Genomic DNA, 22028 nt, shown 5'->3' with positions numbered 1-22028 from the left:
GAATTGTATCTATATTCCATTCCAAATACATTGTGATGCTAATTTATGGTGCTAATATATACATTTCCTCTACAAAAACATCACCATGGCTGACCTCTCCAATCAAAAACACATGTTTGCAATGTATGTACATGTATACACAGTAGATACACTGGGACTTTCCTGAGGAGAAATGTTTTGCTCGGTTCAAGCCATTTCTCATTAAGCAGCCTGAATGTATCTAAGGGGAAGAATTCACATGAGGGTTAAAGTGAAATGAAAGCAGGCAATATTACTCCTCTGTCACTCTCTTTTTCCTGGTCTGTGCTGAAAGCTAGCAGTAGATCAGCAGTGTTGCTGTGGTTTGTTTGCGGTGGGATTTGGAGACCTGTAGACAGAGCACACACTGGGGCACAAGCGTGTGTTTGCTCTTGTGTCTGGAAATCTGTGTGTGTGTGTGTAATGCTAGACAATGCAGTTGTGATGGCAGATTAGTGAAGTTTGAGCCCAGAGGTGGGTAGACAAAAGCTGACCTGCGTTTAATGAGATCTTCCAGCAACAGAGCAAGTGCTGGACAGAAAGTGTGTGTGTATCTGTGTTTGTGCTTGTTTATTTGATGACTGAATGCTCCCTCTTGCTCTCGTCGAGCCCTTAGTAAATATTTACTCTCATTTGAGTCTGTAATCTCAGCCGTGTCCGAGTAGAGTCTACTTCCTCTCGTTCTCCTGATGCACTCGCTCCATCTCTATTATTCTCCCTTGATATTTCTTTATTTCTGTGGTTTTGCTTTGCCAGACCTCATTATGACTGCTATTTCTTGGTTCTTGTCAAACTGCCAGGTAAAAGTAAAAATGAAAATCATGTGTGTATTTTCTCAAGATTCAACAGTGATGACAAAAGCTGAAATGGTGGAGGATATTTTGAACTGGTCATTTATGTGGTCAAATTAAAATGTTTACTGCACTGAATATTTAATAATATCAGCCAAAAATGAAAATTCTGTCATGTTGTTCCAAACTTGTATGACAAACCAAAATTTACAACACAATCACGGATAATCTTCCTCCCCAGTGATGGGAATTTATTTTTATTTATTTAGCTGATACTTACAAGAAAAAACCAACAGAATCCAAAGTTAAAAGTTACTATGAGACATTAAAATCTGACTTAGAAAGTTTTAATTCCTACAGTATGTACTTTCTGTGTTGCAAAAGCAGAACAAATATGAAATTTACTTCCTGTCATTTACTGAACCTGGTGATGCTTCAAACCAAAATGGTGTTTTCATGTGAAACACACATAAACGCAAAAAATTCAGTGACACAGAATGAAAATAATTCTGGCTCCTTTGACAAAAAATTCTTCCGTCCAAAAGTTGTTTTTAAAATTGTTCATAATTGTTCATAAATGTTTCTTTTAAAATTCTTCATAAATGTTACTCAGTAAATTATATAATTTGTAAAGTTTAATGATAGTATTTTACACAATTGCTCCTTTTGCCATCACATTGAAAGAAACAATGACCCACTTATTTTTGGAAGTGTTTTCTAATTTTGTAAAAAGAAAAATGAACACCCAAATTTTTATACTAGCCAAAAATGTGTTTTGTGAAAATGGATGGATTTCATAGTAAGCCAACAATTATTTTATTTCTATTCCTTGAAAAATGTTACTTTCATAAATGTATATATATATTTTTAAAACGTCTTTATTTTCCAATGATGTTTATATATATTTGAATCCTTAAAATAATTCAAAAAATTCAATTACTTGTAAAACTCTTAACTGCTCAATTTAAAATGAGAAATGGGTGAACACCTCGTCTGCTGGGTCTCATTATAACCCTGCCTTGTGACAGACACCACATTACCGCATCGAAAGAGACCCTTTAAAAAGGGGGGATTTATTTTGTGGAATGAATTACCAAGTATAATTAAAGCTTTAATCTCCTTTTTCCCCTCAACAAAACAATTTTGTACGAACCCAGAGAAGCAATCCAAAATTAATTTACCGCACCAATGATTAGTATTAATGCTCTGCCATTTTTTCTCTCTTCCGTTGCTTGGCTCTCTCTTGCGCCAAGCTCAGATGAAAGGATATAGCCTGTTGTTACATGCGATATTCATGTGTAATTAACACAAGTCTTGCAGAGCAGAGGGGGCAAGCTAGCATGTACTCTTAATAGCTTTCATCCTGGGAATAGTGGCTTTTGTCTCCCGCTGGCAGGTTAGGGTAGTGTCTGAAACTTTGCTTGTCATGACTGTCAGTCACAATGTAAGGCCAGAGTGAACCAACTCTTCAACCAGGCCATGAATGGATGATTTCTACATAGGCAAAGGTGACAGTGGGATTTAGATGACTGGATGCAAAATTCTTTGTGGAGCTGTTTTTATTTGGTTTTCTTGCGCAGGAAGGGATGGAGAAATGCCAAGATGCTTGAACTGCCCCTCTGTTCTTAATTCTGCTATTTGTTTAAAACATTTTGACGTGAAAAAACTTGTATTTGTGAAGGTGTGTGCTTAAGTGTGACTGGATTTTTTCCTTTAAATGGTACATTTTCCTTTCTTTCCTGTTCCATATTGCCGAAGCTGGATCATGCAGGTTTGCATTTCAAATCAGATAAGAGTTTGACTTCTTTCTTTGATAAATAAAAATACTGTCATTTGAAAGAGACAAAGAGATAAAACTAAAGCTTTGTGCCTCTTTCTATTGTTCTTCCAGAACAATCTTCTTATTTGTTCCTTTTCCAAGAGGTTCCTCTGGTGACCTCCAGACAAGGTGTAAAGTCTTTTTTGATTGGACGAGTCCTTTCATAGCCTATGTAATAAGGGGATGACAAAGTACTGAACCATGGGATCAATGCTGGAGGTGGAAAGCTGTTCGTTAGCGTAGGTATGTGAACATCTTTGTGCTGTTTTGTAGGGTGCGAGTAGGATCGATGGTGCGTTTGCTTTGTGTAGGTAAATGATCATTGTGGAGATGGACAGGACCACTTTGTCTTGTGGCCCTAAGGGAACAAAGACAAATTGGCCTAGAACTCCCATCATCCCTTTCACTCTCAATTCTACAACTAAACACTGGCAGTGATACATACCAGAGGACCTACAACGACAAATCGGGTCGAATATTTTTCAGCAGCTCTTTTGGAAGGTCAAATGTTACTTTTTAAATGGCATTTATTTCCAGTCAGTCATTGTTAATATTTAATTTGCTGTATTTAAGAACCAACACCTTTAGTGGCAAATGTCTGAAAAAAGAGAGAAAGGACATAATAGAACTTAAAGACATACCCTCTTGAGATTTGAACAAAAAGTATCTAATTTATGTTGTTCTACATTATCCCTGTTGTTGTTCCTACTCAGTTTGTGTATTAATAATGGGATTTTTTCAGCGACTCTTTCTGCAGGTTATATAAGCACAACAATGGGTGATGACAAATGACTGTCTTTACGAGTGAGTCATTTGAATCATACATTCATCTGATTCTTTCAAACAAATTGATTCATTCAGGATGAAACATTTCACCATCTTTATGAGTGAGTCATTTAATAATTTATTCAACGGATTCATTAAAAACACTCATCCATTCAGGACCTTAATGAGTGAGGCATTGACTCATTTACTTTTTTAAAATACCAATTAAATCCAAAACAAAACAAGTAGCTGTCTTAATGAGTGCATAAGTTTGTCTTTATCTTAGCATTATACTTCAATAACAATTAACTAATCAAAGTTGGTACAATCCCTTCAATGAGCTAGTTTTGTATTAATCAACATGAGTTTATAGAATGTACTTTGTCTGTCTTTGACTATGATAAGTTATGAAAACAATGAGTGAGCTCCGATAAACAGTGTATATTCTACTACGTTATATAAAGTATGTTTAGTGTACATGTAGAGTAAATGCCCTCATAATTCAGAAGCCAAGCTCAGAGATTTGAGTCTCTGTTATTGAAGAAAGAAATATTTATTTATAACCATATTAATCATGATAGTAATAATAATAATCATAATCATAATAATATAATGATTTCATTAATAAACAGTACTGGTTGTTTGAAGCACACTGGATGCATACAGAAAGGAAACTGAAATTTAGAGTACAGATCCAGGACAGCAGAAGTTTCGTCATTTCATTTTAAATAGAATACTTTATATTGGTTTCTTTTTTTTTTCTTTATTGTTTTTTTTTTACGCTTATGTATTTGTAACAACTTCAAAATTTGAAAAAGAATGAGAGAAAATGAAAACAAAAGAAAAACCCAAATGATAGATTTGTTGTTGTGTAGAGCTTGTGTTGCACATGAAGAGAACCTTTAATATAATACATTTTATATTGAGATGACAGAGGAAGTAGCTTTTGTATATTTTCAGTAGAAAACAATGGGGCTGGAAGCACACACATGTACATGCATGCACACACACTCACACTCACACTCACACACACACACACACACACACACACACACACACACACACACACACACACACACACACACACACACACACACACACACACACACACACACACTCTCTACATGGAGTGTAACTATCACTGAGACAACTAACATGACTTCCATTCAAACTCTTGTGCTTCAGGGATCTGGCAATGACGATGAGAAAATTCATGATGGCAGGAGTTCGTTTTTTTCCTTTTTTTAGTTGGGAAAAGCAATTGCCAAGATAAGTTTGTTGTTTCCATTGGCTTGACTGTGTTTGAATGAAGTTCAAGGGAACTGTGCAGACACAGGTGAGCTGCATAGCTGGTCTTACACCTGCCCTAATATCTAGAGCAGACGACCAGTGTAGATTTGAAGGATGTTTCGGCTGGAGGAACAAATGGCAGATACATGCGCTTGAGTTTCCTTGTTCTGACAATAGACTATAAGCAGACTACAGTTTGCATTGGTTCTCTGCTTTGGGTTGAGGAAGACGGTGAATGACTTTGGTGCTCAGGTTAATGGGCTGTTTGAGAGGAAACAGAGAGTAGAGGGAAGACAACAAGCCAAAGAATACAGTGCAAAAGCTGATATATACCTCACAGCAAGGTCAAAAAAACCAGGACATGTAAACAAGTAATGTCTCATACGGACTAAAGCAAAGAAATAAACCCAGAGGTCTCAGATCTCTGTAGAATTGACATCTTTTTGTTAAGTTGTTCAGTCACAATCTCTTCCAGAGCAGAATCTGTCACTTGGATTTTAGAGTCCCTGAAACAACACGTCTTCACTGAAGTTCCCGTCGCTATCTGACCCACCAAACTGTTTTCCATGATCCTTCGGGTAACAAAGTAGTACAGTCACTGAGATAGGAGTCACCAGTTTTGTAGAAAATAAAGTTTTGTTCTGAGAGGAAAAATGCAGCAAGAAAGAGTAACATCATTACCTATGGAAGGGAACACATCAGTTCTGTCATGTAACACCTGAGTCCGAGGAAGCGCATGATTTTGCAAAGCTTGGGAATGCTGTCTGTAGAGGTGGGCTATCTATTAAATGTACCATTCCTTCTCACTGAGCCAAAATACACACTGTAAAAAGCAGGAAAACGTGCAGTTGTTATTTTATAGACACATTTCTTCCTGGTCTGACCCACTTGCTTTCATTGGAGTAACCTAATGTAGTCAGGTTGATTCAGTCCTGTTAAATACAAAAATGTTGACCTGAATAAAACCAGTAAATTTAGATGCTAACAAACGAAGCACATTTTTAGGCAACTCAACAACATTTTTTTTTTACAGTGCATTTCTTTCCCAGGATAACATACTGCTGTTCATCATCGATTATAGAGTGACACCTCTTTTGAATGTGGGTCAACTGTTCACCATTTGCATAAAGAGAAAAAACAACAAAGGAAAGTGGATGTCAATAAAAACCAAAGAGCATAATTCTGCTCTGTCTCATCCAATCGTTTTATGTCTTTTCTGCCATAATCCTGCAGGGTCATGATAATGTCCGTCGGCCAGCTGGAGTGCTCCTGTTATAAAAGAGAGGTGTCAGCTGGACCGTACAATATCTCCGTCAGGTCCGGCTTCTGAACAAAGACTTGGTTTACCATGTCCACATTTACAAAGTACTGCTTAAAAAACAAAGACGTACATAAAAAGTTGAATTACATTCAATAGCTGAACCAAAGATACAGATGAACAGAAACAACGCCACACAAGTGAAAATCACTCAGTACTTGCATAAATCGCCGCCGAAAATAAACCTGGACCACCACCATCAAAAAAAAAAAAAAAAAAAAATACAATCCTTTTTGAAGGGTCGCAAAGTCACAAATAGATATATCCATATATAAATGTTTTTCATAGTGGTAATACAATAATACAACATTAGTAAATGGCTACAATCGACGTTGACCACGCTGAGCAGCATGTAATTAGTACAACGTTTAAATATATAAGGATGTGTCACTGAAATGGAGCTCATTAGAAGTATAAAGGTAATCGATCTTTAATAAAACTTTGCTCGCAACCATATGACTAAACTGGCACGTTGTTTTCCACCTTGCAGTGGGCAGGAACCCATTTTCAAGATGGATAGTGAAACTCCCGTGACAATACCGAGAAGACTGCTCCAATTTTCTTAATTTGTAGCCTCATGACACCACATACAAAAGTGTTTACTACACAGCACGGCCACCTCCACAACACTACAATGAAATGCTTTTTGGTAGCCCTGGGCTCTGGGGTCGCCGCGACCCAACACGACTCTATAAAGCCCCCTTCCGCCCGTAACCACTCGCACACAAGAACGCACACACGCACACGCACACATCCCAGTAAAACCTTTCGTATTGTGCTACAAACAACAGCGGGATGACAGTGCATTCCCTACTTCAGACAGACTGGGCTCTGATGGTTTATTTACAGTGTCTTCTCTTGCCCCGTTCCATGCGACACCTGAATAGCAACCTGATGTACTGTAAGACTGAAATTTGGAGTCCCATGCAAGTTTGTCTGCTTACATCTAAACGGGATGAATAACAGCTCCCTATGTTAGCGACTAAAGGCCTTTTTCCCCAAGTAAGCAATGCAGTTCTACCCATGACATAAACCTACTAATGGAAGACCCAGCTGTGCCATATATTCAAGGGCATTGGATGAAGAGGGGCCACATGGAATCGTGTCTGGTGGGTCTTTAGCCTCTCCCGGCACCCTTGACCCTCCTAGCGAAAGGCCGGACAAGGAGGTCTGCGGTGGGAGGGGGGTGGGTGGTACACCCCCATCCCCCTCCTACAGCACTAATTCATCACTCTGTTACTAGTTTTGTACTATTTTTTTCGCTTCTTTTTTTGTAACATATTTATACATACATATATATCGCTATATAGATATATACACTCATCTTTTTGAAACCATAAACTTAAAAAAGTTTAGAAAAATAAAAAGTTTTATGATGACCTCTCCTCTTCTCCTCCACCCCGAAAGGCTGTCCCAGGTGAAAGCTAAGCCCCTCTTTTCATCCACAGCTTGACTGCGTCAGTCTCACATCCCCACAGAGATATATAATGCCTTCTCCTAACAGCCTCGGTGGAAGGATTTCCTCTTAACTTCTTTTTGTGTTTTTTTTTCATTGACACTTTTCTTCCTTTGTCCTTTTTGTTCCTTTTTAGCTGATGCTCTTCTCCATTGTCTTCTTTCTTTATATTTACTAGAAATGCAAAAGAAATAGAGAAAACATGAGTTAATTTGCATTGTATACTGTTGAGGTGCATGTCTTTAACATGCACATACAGTGGGGCCCAAAAGTCTGAGACCATTAGTGAAAATGCTTCTTTTTGCATTTTAATAAATTAATACATTTCCATTCAACGTTTTAAGGATGAAAATTTGAAGAAAAAAAATCAACTGAATGATTCATATTAAACAATGTTAATATTAATAATAATAACAACATTTATTCATGATTTATTTTTTTTTAATTTTCCATTACAAATTTTCAACTTCAAATTATATTATCAGCATAACGATTAGAAGGAAAAATTCAACAGAAAAAAATTTATATACAGTATATATATATATATATATATATATATATATATATATATATATATATATATATATATATATATATATATATATATGCATATTCCATTCCATTACAATTATACTAAGCAAATTTTGAAGGAAAAATTCCTATGTATGTATGTATTTGAAACTTTACATTACAAATTATAAGCACATTCAGCTAAAATCTAAAATAATATGTACAGAGGTCACATGATCAGTGTCACAATAAATACTGCAGAATCTGAAATATTGATTTTACATCACTGAAACTTTTCCAGGTTTAAATTAGATTCTGAATCCTAGATCTTCACTGTGATCTCAGACTTTTGGACTTGCATGATCTAAAATAAACTAATTACACAATAAAAATGCAAATCATGTAGAAGGAAAATATATTCTGATTACATTATCTTCCATGCACCGGCTCAATATCAGAAACAATCCTTGGGTGTAACGCTAAACACACATTGTGGAATTATCCCCCCAAATCCCGGATTAGAGTAACTGGAGTGAAAATAGGGCTCAGCAGGGAGAGCTTCTACTAAATTTTTAGCATAATGAGTGAACTGGATTGATCAGAAGCTTGGAGATATCGTTGAAGTCTGAGGAGGCTGTTCGACACTGAGCTGAAAAGACGTCCACTGGACAGGAAGAGAAAAGCAGAAAGAGAGGAAGAGGAGGAGGAGATTCCGGAATGTCCTGGGGGCTCTCATCCTGACAGAAGCTCTCTAATTCAGGGAGATGTGGTGCCACATGGAGGAGCCCCAGAAGAGGGAGCGGGTTGGCTTTAATTTTAAGATGACTTTGTAGTTCTTCACCCATCCCTGGAGGGGCACACAGATGTGCTCCGGCATACTGATCATGCCCAACGATGGGCCTCTGTTATCTGCTCGGGGCGTAATATCTCTGGAATAGACATGGGAGGCTCCAAGTTTTTGCTTGACAAACATGAACAAAAATCGACTGAGGGAGACGTAAAACTGTTGGTGGTCAGCCATGTCGATGGAAGCCAAAGACACTTGTAACATGATACATGCTAAGTCTCCTTTTCGACATCCAAGTGCTATCTACTATGTAAGTGACAAAACTGACAGCTACTGCAGCAAAATATTTTATACTATATATATATATATATATATATATATATATATATATATATATATATATATATATATATATATATATATATATATATATATATATATATAAACATTTAAAATATATAACATTACAATTAAAAAATAAATATTACTGAATATACATCCATAAGTATAAAGTCTAGCAAAACAGAGAACACTAAACACAGATAGTCATAATTTTCCTTTTATTTAGACACAAAAATGGCTAAGTATTACTTTTTTATGTACATACTGTAGCTTTAACTACTGAATCTTGAAGTCCACAGACTAATGTCTATGCGAGAGCAGAATGTATCAGTTGGATTTTAACAGATGAGGCGATTCATATAAGCTGCAAATTTCACAATGTAAGCCTACATGAAATGGACAGCAAGTACACATTTAATACTAGGTTATACATATAAAAATGACTGCGATATTTGCTCACATATATTAATATAGAGTATTATGTACAAAGAGTACAGTTTTTGCTTATTTTTTTTTATTATTTTTTAAAAATCCCCTGACAGAAGAAAATTGCACAATGAGACAGCTAATGGAACAGACACAATTTTAAATGACAGAAAGTTAATGAGGTAACAGCAGATATAATATTAAATTGCATTATTGTCCGGTGTGACCCAGTTTGAGTCTATTATTGACATAATTCTATGCTAGTTACGCATTTGCATTAAGCACGTAAAATAAACAATTGTATTACATTATTAACTTCAATGTAACGTTTCATTAAATAAATAAATAAATAAATGAATAGATAAATGCAAAACAAAATAGTTTTTTAGCTTATACTCCATTCTGTTAGCACCCTAAAACAGACCTCTCAGTAAATTAACATTTGTGCCATCAAATTGAGAGAGATGAAAATCTGCTGCTATGTGGACTGGCCCTTGGCCCAGGGTGCCATCTTCTAAATCACTGCATTAACAGAGCTAATTAAACAGGCAATCTTTTAATGGCCCACTGCGGCGTCCATGCAAGACAGAGACTTCCATCTTGTCAATCTGCAAGCTCACACATTCGTTTAGATGACTACAAACTGTCTCCTCAGCAGTCATTTCATGCTCAGCACGGTGTTTTCTCTCTCTGCCTAAATGCTGGAATTAAATAAATGGGTGATTGAGTCCTAATATAGTTGCTTGATTAGTTTAATTGTCTGAAATAGAGATGGAAATGCCTTAGTCAAGAATATGATAGTCTTTTGCATGAATTAACTCAATCAGATTAATTTATAGTTCTGCATAGATATTTAACAAGACAAAGCTTGGTTTATACGGTCAAACTAAACGTGTTTTAGAACTAACTTAATGTGTGGCTGGAAGCACTGAACCCAATGCATATTTTATTTCAAAAAGGCTCATAAATCACCACTAGGTAAAACTGCTTCAGAAAATGTGAATGCAACTCAGTCAATTAAAATTGTGTCTCCCACATAAATGAAACTGAGGTCAGAGGGCAGCGTAAATATCCTCCCGATGTATGGAAAAAGGACAAATTTAAACAGCTCAACAACACACAGCACAGAGTTATTGACTCACATCTGGACATAATATGCTCTCTCTTCTCTCCTCAGAAAAGGTATAAACAATTTTGATTTAAAGCTTATTATATTCTATTATATAAAAATGTCACCACATAATATTATTAAGGGTGTATAGTAAGTTTATAAAAGAAAGGACTTTGTACTTTGTATGTTTAACACACAGTGGTAATGTTTTCATGTCACACCTGTCTTGTTTTTCATTTTCAAATTGATACACACCAACAACACATTGTTCAAAGTCAGACATAATAAAAATGTAAAGAAAAATAAACTTGAATAGAGAAAACAAAATCAAAATGTTATTTACAGTGCATGAATAACACTGGTATTCCATTCCCACAGAGGAGATTTTAGCTTTTGCATTTTGGTTTCTGGTAAACATTAGTTTGGATGTTTCAAGAAAACCATAATAAACCATATCATTTACTCAAGTTGTTCCAAACCTGTTTGAATTTCTTTCTTGTTTGACACAAAAGAAGACATTGACTGTTGGTAGCCAAAGAGTTGCCGGTAGCCATTGACTTCCATAGTAAGAAAAAATGCTATGGAAGACAATGGCTACCGGAAATTGTTTGTTTACCACCTTTCTTCAAAATATCTTCTTTTTTGTTCAGCAGAAGAAAGAAATTTATATTATTTTCATTTTTGGCTGAAATACGTCTTTAAACTCCTGTTTGCTCTGGCACCTGCCCAGATTTTGCCGTTGTACAGCTCCCTAAACAATTTTTTGTTTTGCCATTTTCTTAGATCCAAGTGAACCGCATGCTGCACAGGGGAGCAAGGACACATTTGTTTAGGTGAAATATTATGTTGCGCTGTAGATTTCTCCCTACAAAGGTAGAAAAAAGCAATGCATCTAATCTATGTTTTACAATAGGCTGCTGTGATTTCACACTCACAGGAGAACAGTGTGTCTAGAGAGGCAGCCACAACAGCTATGGTAATAGACTGAGCAGAACGGCTGTGCCACGCGCCTGGCTGGCCTAGTGTATCTCCAAATGAGATCAGTGGTTATTGACTCAATGCTGTTATCTTTAATCTGTGGAGTAAATTACTTTGGATGCTGCCTCTCTACCCTGGTTTCTTTCCCCTTCTTCTATAACTCCACCCTTACAATTCCATTTGAGGGGTGCAGGCTGCTATTTACTGGGCCGTGTGTGTGTGTGTGTGAGACACGAGGACATGATCAACGCCCTGAGGAACTAGGAAACGAGGTAGGCCCTATTTCACTGGGAGGATTACTGCCACCTCCAACTCTTTCTCTCTCATTCTTCCTCTCACTCTTTTCTAAAGGCCTGGCATGTCTTATCACAGGCCCTGTATAAAGTGCTGGGCCTCGGGAATGTCACCTTGGGGGAAAATCTCTCATCTTAGAGCAAAAGTGCTTCTCCATTGAGAAAAGAATGTTAAGGAGCATATGCCTGGATCTTTATAAAAACAGATATGATATATCTAGATTGAGAGCTTTCAACATTTTACATTTTTACATTTTCCAAAAAGATCAAATACAGGCCATTTTTTTTAAACTTAATTAAAGTCCGGGTGAATTTATTTGTATTATAGTAGATTTTATTTTAAATTAATATTTTCTTTTCAGCAAGGACGCATTCAACTGATCAAAGGTGACAGTTAATACATTTAGAAATTAGAACAAATTCTATTTCAAATAAATTCTGTTCTTTTGAACTTAATATTCACCAAATGATCATGAAATATGTCACAGTTTCCACAAAAATATTAAGTAGAACAACTGTTTTCAACACTGATAATAAGAAATGTTACTTGTTAATGTTATCAGCATATTAGAACGATTTCTGAAGGATCATGTGACACTGAAGACGGAAGTGGTGGTTGCTGAAAATTCTGCTTTTAAAAATGACTTTTTAAAGTATATTAAAATAGAAAACAACTGGAATGATATTTCACAATATTACTATTTTAATGTATTTTTATTATATAAACACTTGGTGCACAGTAGAAACTTCTTTCAAAAACTCCTTACCAACCCCCAAACTTTTGAATAGTTTGAATACACATATTTATTATATTTCTGTGAGAATATATTTATAATTGAATATATTTATTCTTACTTGATTCATTAGATACATTTGTCTCTTTCTTAATCGTTTCCCTACACTTTAACATTAATCTTCCCCCAACTATTAGGAATTCTTAGGCTGGCCTCCTCTCTACATACATTTTGGACTTGACCAATAATGTGCTGAAGATCTATGGCTATAACACTTAACTCAAAAGAAAAATTAATGCTGGACCATGAACATCATAACTGGTACATTTTCCCAAGGGATGTGGAATGTTTTATTTTTTATTTTCAATTTATAAATACATATAGCCTGTAATATCTCTGTATCTTTTGTTAGCTAAAATTATATTAAAAGTTATTTTTAAGCGGACTGTGTCTTCCAAGTGTGATGGAGATTTCAGCAATGAGCGGTAATTGCTTCCCCTATCATCTCTGTTGTTGCAGTGGGATTCTGGACATCTCATCAGCTAGAGGGTGCAATAGACCGTGTAGTGGGGAAGTGTTCTCTCTTTCCACATTACCACACTATGTTTATTTACAGAATGCTTTCTGAGCAGCAGAAGCGGCCTTGATTAAGTGTATGCTCTTGTGTGACATCTAACAGATTAAAACTGAAGGAAACCTTGCTGGAGGCCTTCCTTCATGAATATGTGCTTTGATACAGGCAGATGTGTTTGCATACAAGTTTTGTATAAAATAGGAATTAAAAAGATATGTTAACATAATAAAATACATGTACTATACTGTAAGATTATGTTATTGTTAGATATGTTATTGTTATCTCTGCCTGTAAATAATCAAATTAGATTTGCGTATGAGGAAACTGTAACCGGATTTGCTCATTTTATTGCTTTGTAAAAAAAATCTTAAATTATTATTATTGTAATTATTATTATTATTATTTCTGCTTTAAAAATTAATAATAGATTATTTTCTATTTTTTATTTTTAAATGTTTTACTTTATACATAATAATAATAATAATAATAATAATAATAATAATAATAATAATAATAATTTATTCTATTTAAAAAAATAATAATTTATTATTACATATATATTAAAATAACATTAAGTGTATCTTTTTTAAATCTGTTGAAATGTATTTTTTTTTTATATTTTTAAATTGAATATTTTTGTTGAAATATAACTTGACATAATAATTAAAATTTTAAATTGAATTGCAATCATACAGACAATAAATGTTCATTGAGTTATATAACAGTATGTCAAAGTTAAAGAGGGTGTGAGTGACAGAGAATTACTTGAAATGCTTCATGAAGGGTCCATGTAGCTAACTATAATTTTTAACACCACTACAATATATTTTTGGTAAACATTCAAAGACGGAGCTTTTCAAATTAATGTTTATATCCATATTTTCCTTTGATATTTACTGGAGAAAAAAATAGTAAGGCTATATTAGTAGATTACAGATAGCATTTGCAAACCTTAGAGGTTTTTCTTTTCATATTTTCATAAATAGCAGTCACTTCAAATAAGTGGGTGTTCAGTGGGGCCTTTAATGCAAAGACTGCAAATATACGTATGCGAGTCTAGCGCTGATGTTGTTTTGCTCAAGTTGCTCATTGCTGTGCCACTTCCTGGCCCACTCCCTGTCCACATAAATCAGCTGAGCTCATGCCCATAAATCTACAGCGGGACTAAATGAGAAAACTCATTGGACAGCACCCCTCTGGCCCCACTCCTCTCTGTCACTCAGCCCCTCCCCTACCGGACCACACATTTCAATACAAACAAAACAGATTCAAAATCCATAGCCAAGCAACAGAAATGCTGGATAACTGCAGGTTGATAAGAAGAGCTTTAGCCCAAATGTGACTGTTCGGGGAAGGTTCGCTAATGACCCGGAGATGTTTTGCTCTATCAAATGTAGAGGCATTTGGGTTGTTTGTTTGTTTGTTTGTTTGTTTGGATTGATTCTCTCTCTAGTAGGGTGTGAAGCGACTGTAACCTCCTCTGTAAAGGCTAGCCTGCAACATCAAAGATGAAAAACAAAAAGGACCCAATCAGTGTTAAATAGATTCTTTGGGGTGAACAGTGGTTGAAATTTTCTTCCCTTTTGTCTCACTTTGCTTATCGTTTCAAATTTGGAATGAAATTAAAATGTGAATTTTAACTCAGGTGGGTGTCAGAGTTCAGAGCTTCATGGATCAACCGGGTAACGACTAAAACAGCCCAGTGTATTTCATCAGTCGCTTTGTATCGAACCTCTCCATCATGGCCGTCTGGCCCTCAGGTTGATCTGATTGGAGACATCTAACACGCACACACTATTTTCTCAGACCTCTCCTTAACCGGAGTGCAGTAATGCCCTACTCTGCTCTTGCCAAATACAAAAAACTTCAAAGGCTCTATGGGCCGTTCTACTCAGCTAAGACCCTGTGCAAAATACACACGCCTTAAACGTGGCATGAATTCTGTTCTAACAGAGAGCAAAGCAAACTAACTTTTTTTCCCCTCTAACCCTCTGAGGGGCTCATTATTAAATACTTTTTACTTGTGATCTACTGGTCAAATATGATTTAATGATATTCATTTCATTCTCAGCAGGCTCAGTGCAAGTACTGAGAAGAGTTCTGCTCATTTGAGTCGCAACCGGTTCGGTCCTGGCATCACTGAGAACTCTGAGTGCCCACTTCGGCCCCCCTGCGGCCCTCGTTTGACCGGAGGAGTGCCGAAGGATATTTGCTATTCCTTAACGTGGTAAATTGAAGTCTTGAGAAAGGGAGGAAAATTTTGGAAAAAAAAGAAAAGGAGGCAAAAAAGCAACACAGGCCACAGTTTTAATTAAGTAAATGAAGAGGAAAAAAATGGTCTTAATTAATGAAAGCTTTTTAGCTAGCAGCTGCACCGGGGAATAGTACGGTTTTGAGAATCACACGGATGTCGACTTGGTAAATTCCAGTCATTTGTCTTAGGCAGAGTGTTTGTCCAATAAGCCTCATGGGCAGGGGGAGGTGGGTGTGATGGAATCTTTTTTTTTTTCTCTTTGCTTTTTCCCCGTCGTTCTTCCTCTATCTCTCGCCTTTTCTTTAATCTCCCTCGGCACGCTGCAGCACGCGCTTGATAGTCGTTAATCTTGAGAAAAGTCCCGACCAACAGCCGCAAAAAAAACAAATCATAAAGCGCTTTCTCTTTTTGTGTTCAGATAGGAGTTTTAGAATTTTTCATCTTTGATGTTAGCTGCAAAAGCTAGCTAAAAACAAACATTAACGGGGATGACGATCCCCACATTTGCTGATATGCAAAGGACAGCGTCTCATTTGGAAGGTCTAATCAAGTGTCAGTATCCTGGATTACCCCAATGCATTTAATGAGATACAAAGTGCCCAGGAACCATCAACACAAACTGTCACATACACATATATCAGCTGCTGATTCTCTGAATATATTAACATATATCTATACTCCTGACATTAATAATACAAATGTGAACAGGGTCCAAAATTAACACTTTCCAAGCACCAAATTCAAGCATAAATTGGCTTTGGTAAGAAAATAAAACACTTCGCCAGTTGGCCACTAGACATCTGTAAGAATGGTTCCTGATGTAGCTGAAGAAACAATAGGTACTATCAAAAAGGTACTGCCATCTACCAATAAATAAATAAACCAAAAATTGTTGTCACTTGCGTTATATTGATACTGTTTTTTGTCGTCAGATATTAATCTGGGATATGTTTTTGGTCTTCACAACTATATATATATATATATATATTACATATAATGTATGTATAAATAAATCAAATTTATGGCTGGTTATTTTGGACCCTGAATATGAATATTATCATGTAGAATATCAAAGACATTAGCCACCCCAACTAAATATCTTCAGCTCATAGCACATGCTTCATTAAGTATTATAATACTAACAATTATTCTATTCATAATTCAGTTACATTTAACAGATGGTACAGTGATATCTTTGAGCCTCATTATGGTTGCACTGGGCTCTGTCTTGCATGTTGTTGGGGTGCTTGAGTCTGTGTGATGTTAGGGCATGGATGAATGTTTCATGCATCATGTTTCTAGACTCACCATAGTGCCCACGCTGTACGTGGCTGCAGGTCCAATCGTGTGGTGATAAGGGTCTGCTGTTGCATAGACTCTGCCATAGCTACAGGGAAAGGAAGAAACGGAGAGGGCATTGAAGCTTCGAGAAGACGGTATGCTCCAGCGAACGCTGTTCATCTGAACTAGATCCATTATCACTACACCCTTTCTCTCTCTCCCTTGCCCTCTCTTTCTTTCTGTCTGATAAAAATGCAATCACTGGCCTGCCATAAATATACGGTATAAAGGTAAGTGTGTTAAGAGTGATAGGTGCTCTGTTATTGTTTTGGAGTAAAAGTATTTTATCTTATGAGCATGTGGTTAAAGTTATATTGGTCATAGAGGGACAAGAGAACTCAGCAGTGTAGAAAAGAGAAGAAAATGGGAAACAGAAATGAAGAACCAACAGCAGCATTGCAGGCTCATTTCCACCATGCAGTACACTCTTATTTCTCTATCATACTGGATAAATTATTAAACTCACAATTTTAAAAGATATAAATTATGTTAGTATTCTTTTATCACAAAATCACAATTAAGTGAACATTTGGGTGAATCTAAAACAATGTTATTAACTTTGTTTGAGTGTATGTTGCCATTTTTTAAATAAATCTTTAATTTTTTATTTTTTATTTTTTTTATTATAATTTTTCATTCATCTAATCAAAATGTTGTTGTGTAATTGTTTTTCTTATGTTCTCAACATCACTTTCCATGTCATAATTTATATAATTTATTTTCCATGTTATAATCCCTTTAAACTATCAAAAGCAACTTCCTTACTGACATCATCCTCCAGGAATTACACAATTTTGGTGAAAAAAGCAGTAGCACAAAAATCAATAATTCCTAGCAATGGATCTGATAAATTCTGTGATGGTTTATGCTATCCATTAACATTCTTATTTGAAAAATCATTACTGAAATATATATCATAAAGTTCATACATAAAAAATACAAAAATATATGAATTCAGTTAGTTTTCATGCATGTGTAAGCAAGTAAATAATTAAAAGTTTAAATAATTAAATAAAAACATTTTCTATAAATACTTCCTTAAATGACAACATTAGCAAATTCAAACTTTTAAAGTTACAAAGTCCTAAATGTAATGCAGAACAGAAAGGATCCAGCAAGGAAAGAGATGTAGGGATGCTTTGGATTTTGTGTTGTTGTGCGTGTGCATTAAAAAAGCGAGTGAAGGAGGCAGGGAGTTTATGTTCACAGCTCTCTTTATCCTTTTCATGCTCCTTTGCCCTCTCTTGTTTACCCAGGCTGCACTGTAAAGCGGCACAGGGCTGGTGGCTGCGGAGGCGTTCTCTGGCTCTTTTCATTGGTACCAATTTGGAACTAATTCCTCCAAGATGGGCCTTACTTCTTCCTTTATTTATTTATTAACCCCCAACACTTCCCTTCTTCATTTGTTGACTTTCCCTACAAACACACGCTTGCAAATGAGGGCCTGTAGGGAGCAGATAAGGCAGGCTGAGTCGGATGCCTAGGGCACAGACTGAGAGCGTAGAGAAAAGAGGAAAGAGGGGGGAAATCCTGGGCCCAGACATACTATTACATATGGAAATACTATCGGATCTGACCAGGTTTTTGTCGGCCGGGATTATTACAACATCAAAGGTCAGGCCAGCTCAGTGGAGTGAGAGAGCTGAGCGGAGGGGATTTTAACTGCTTGTGACAGACAGTGCAGACGAGGATGGCTGGGAATCCCCGTAACACCCCAGCTGGGCCGGGCTACTTAACCTGCAGCTTAACCGGGCCGCGGGAATGACCCACTCCAAAGTAAACCTGGATAGCTAGTTCCAGCTGGACTAAACAATAATGATTTTTCTGCTTTAAAATGGTTTCCGTTAGATAATTAAGGGATAGTTCCCTAAAAATGAAAATTCTGTCATCCTCACTTTTCAAAATATCTTCCTTTATGTTCCACAGAAAAAAATGTTTACAGGTTTGGAAGAACAAGAGATGAAACTCAAAATGATTCATTTTTGTGTTAACTATCCCTTTGAGCAATATTTTTTTTTAGAGGACAGCTATGCGCTTCTGTCATCATTCTCTTGCTCCAATCCCACATGACTTTCATTTGTCTGGGGAACACAAAAGAAGATATTTAGAAAGGTGTTACAGTGTTTGATTTTTGTTCATACAATGAAAATCAGTGGGATCTAATGTTGTTCTAAACTCCACCGACTTTGATTGTATAGACAAAAACAGCAGAAAAATTCTTCAAAATATCTTTTTTTTTGTGTTCCGCAGAAGAAAGAAGTCATGAGCTTGAGTAAATGATAACAGAATTAATACTTCAGGAGTCTGTATCATTTAAACACTTACTTTTAAATCCCTCCACCATGACATATCAAATTAGAGTGTGAAACGCAGAGCTGGCTTATGTGAAAGCAAGGAGCTGAACGACAAGTGATGCAGAAAGAGAGGGAGAGAGAAAAGGAGAGCTGGAGCAAAAAAGGGGATGTTGGAAGGGGGCTGAAATAAGTGCGGTGGAATGCCAGTCTTGTCACCTGCTCTGATGTGGATCTGTGCTTGGCTCTGATAAATCTTACATTATCTGGGCTCTTCAGGCTGGCAGGCAGGGCCATGCCTTATCGGCACTGACACGCTCAATCTTGCCTAGATTAAACCAGTGCCTGGCCTGATCCAACCTGACAGGGTCCCCACAGGTCCTGGATAAATTACTGACAACCCTGCACCACCTTCGTCTTCACACACACACACACACACACACACACACACACACACACACACACACACACACACACACACACACACACACACACACACACACACACACACACACACACACACACACACACACACACACACACACACACACACACACACACACACACACACACACACACACACACACACACTAACACAACCCTGTGGCCTGAAGGGAGTAAGCTAAGTGGTTACAGAAATTCAGGTTGAATTCAAGTTTAAAGGGCGAGAGAGTATCGAAGATAGGAAAGCAAAGTCTAAATGATCTAATTTAACCCAGTTTAATAAGAGAGCAGATCTGTAAACTCATTCCAGGCTTTCAGAGCTGAGGAAACACTTTTCCGAATGACTTCAAAGCTCAGAAACAGTTAAAAGTTGCAGTGCATAAGGCCTTAAAACACATGGTCTGTATACTCATAACCATTATTCTTTGAAATAAGAGAAAGATTAATGTTTTTAATCTTAATTTGTCAAATAATGAGGTAAGACCCAATGAAAGTGGCTTGATAAATGCCTTTTTTTTCTTACAGTATATCGTCATATTTCTTTTTTGAGACAGGGCAGGACTTTTTATCTAAAAACACTTATATACTTTCATTTATACTGTGTGAGATAAAATATTAAGTACAATTTAATAAAGATTTTTTCCCAAGACTAAATAAATGGCTTTTTATGCTCTCACTGTGTAGAAAACAAAACAAATTCCTTGTCTACATTCATTTTTTTTTTTATTCTTCTTCTTACTTTTTAAAACTAGGACTGTTTTTTAAAAGCAGAATGAAAGAATAACATTATCAAATTTGGCAGAAGCATTTAAAAAACATTGTGTTTTAATTTAAACATTAAATATGTTGAGTTAACACGTTAACTATGTCAGCCCCACCCAATTTTTGATTTTTATTTCTTAAGTTAACCTGGATAGCTAGCTCCAACCGTATTCAAAAAGTGTGATTTTCCTCACCTCAGATGGTTTCCATCAGTTAATTAAGGGATGGTTCACTTTTTTTTAGATGCATTCAAAACTCATATACATAGCCACAAATCACTAGTGTTGAGTACATGGGGTCTTTTAAGCATCAACCAATTAACAAAAGACAAACAGAAAGCACAAGACTCTTACCTGTCACTGTAGGCCGCTGCAGCTGCTGCGGCTGGCTGGGCATATCTGTATGCTGCATAGCCACCCTGTCAATTACATAAGGGCATCCGTCAGACACAGGCAAACAGCAGGGCATCAGTGACATGAAATTTTTAGAACCATCTGTCCACAATACAACTGGACTGTTCATATATTAAACCGTCTCTTTTCAGATCCTAACAATGCAGTGAATCCCAAAAGCTTAGTTACAACCTTAAGAGTGCTGCTGAAAGGCCCTGTCAGTGCTCACTAAAATGAACGTTGAGTGATTTAGGTGGTATTTAGTTTGCCAATACAGCTTTTTATGAAGCCTTTTTTGTTTAATGGGGAATTGTCAGATTGACTGCATTAGCTCTTCATATAGATCTCGGCACAGATGCCTAACAGCGCGAATCCGAAAGTGAACCATCTGAGATTCTTCACTTATGTACGCTGAGTGCACCAATAGCGGTGCAACCAATGGCTTGTCTTCCCAGTGTGCATCAATCCCATCAATTGAAATGGGAGAGCTGGGCAACTATCGATCAGCATGGTAAGTGGCAATCTGGTATAAACAATTAAAATCAGTCAATGTTTGCTTACTGCGAATGAACCAAATGGAAGATTTGGCTGAAGCTATTGAAGGGCCTTTTAATTAATGTGGCTGGCCAATACGAGTATCCTGGCTTGATGCCCAGGGGAGCGGTCTTGACACACACAACGTGCTCATCCGTGGCTGGAGAACGGCACAAGACAACACTAAATATTGCTTGTATAAGCATTAGATGACATCTTACAAAGCTATTAATTGCTCCATTCAAGCTAGCTATTAATAGCTGCATTGTAAGCAGCATCAAATGACATTAGCCGAGACTGTTAGCCGCAACAACCGAGCGCCGTCTGTTAGTCTTCTCAGGGTGATGTTTTGTGAACGCTTACACTCCAAACATGTCAAGCTTTAAATGACAGGGAATATATTTGCTTTGAGCGAGTATCTAAGTGGCTGGGGTGTTTATTGGAGTGTCTGTTTTAATGAAACGCAGCTCCGCTCTTTGTTATTTTAGCTCGCTGACATCACTGTTACATTATGTGAATAATCGCGGTGCCAGAGCACGTGCATGACTGAGGCATCGCAGATACAGGACTGCACGCTGAATTATAGATGCTCTCATTTATTTTTCAGCTCGGGATTAATGTTCGATGCTACTCTGCTAAGATCAAATTTTCAACAACTGGAGTCGAAGAAAAATCAGGTCACAGAAGATTGTGTACATGAATTCTGTGTAGAAGTTACAGCTTCCTAATTCCGGTTGATTCACCGGCTCACACAGATGGATTTAAAGGGATAGATCAACCGAATACGATATTTATGTC

At 36.7% G+C, this 22028-nt stretch overlaps 1 protein-coding gene across 6 annotated transcripts in view; it reads right to left on the bottom strand.

Moving 5' to 3' along the window:
• Positions 1-3921: 3921 nt before the first annotated feature.
• The window catches only part of LOC109084704 (RNA binding protein fox-1 homolog 3-like), a 200661-nt gene continuing 182554 nt past the window's right edge, over positions 3922-22028 (bottom strand). For 5 of the 6 annotated variants that reach the window (XM_042767928.1, XM_042767926.1, XM_042767927.1 and 2 more), the window contains 3 exons: positions 20658-20722; positions 16775-16853; positions 14628-14706 (listed from right to left, as the gene is read on the bottom strand). In XM_042767928.1, the coding sequence (XP_042623862.1) occupies positions 14662-14706; positions 16775-16853; positions 20658-20722 (189 nt within the window). In that variant the 3' untranslated portion in view covers positions 14628-14661. Of the gene's footprint in view, positions 7632-14627; positions 14707-16774; positions 16854-20657; positions 20723-22028 lie in introns of those variants that run through there. The other variant, XM_042767925.1, reaches the window with a different exon arrangement.

Source organism: Cyprinus carpio, chromosome A12, assembly GCF_018340385.1.
Source record: "Cyprinus carpio isolate SPL01 chromosome A12, ASM1834038v1, whole genome shotgun sequence".
Classification (NCBI taxonomy): domain Eukaryota; kingdom Metazoa; phylum Chordata; class Actinopteri; order Cypriniformes; family Cyprinidae; genus Cyprinus; species Cyprinus carpio.
This window is presented reverse-complemented; position numbering and strand designations above follow the sequence as displayed.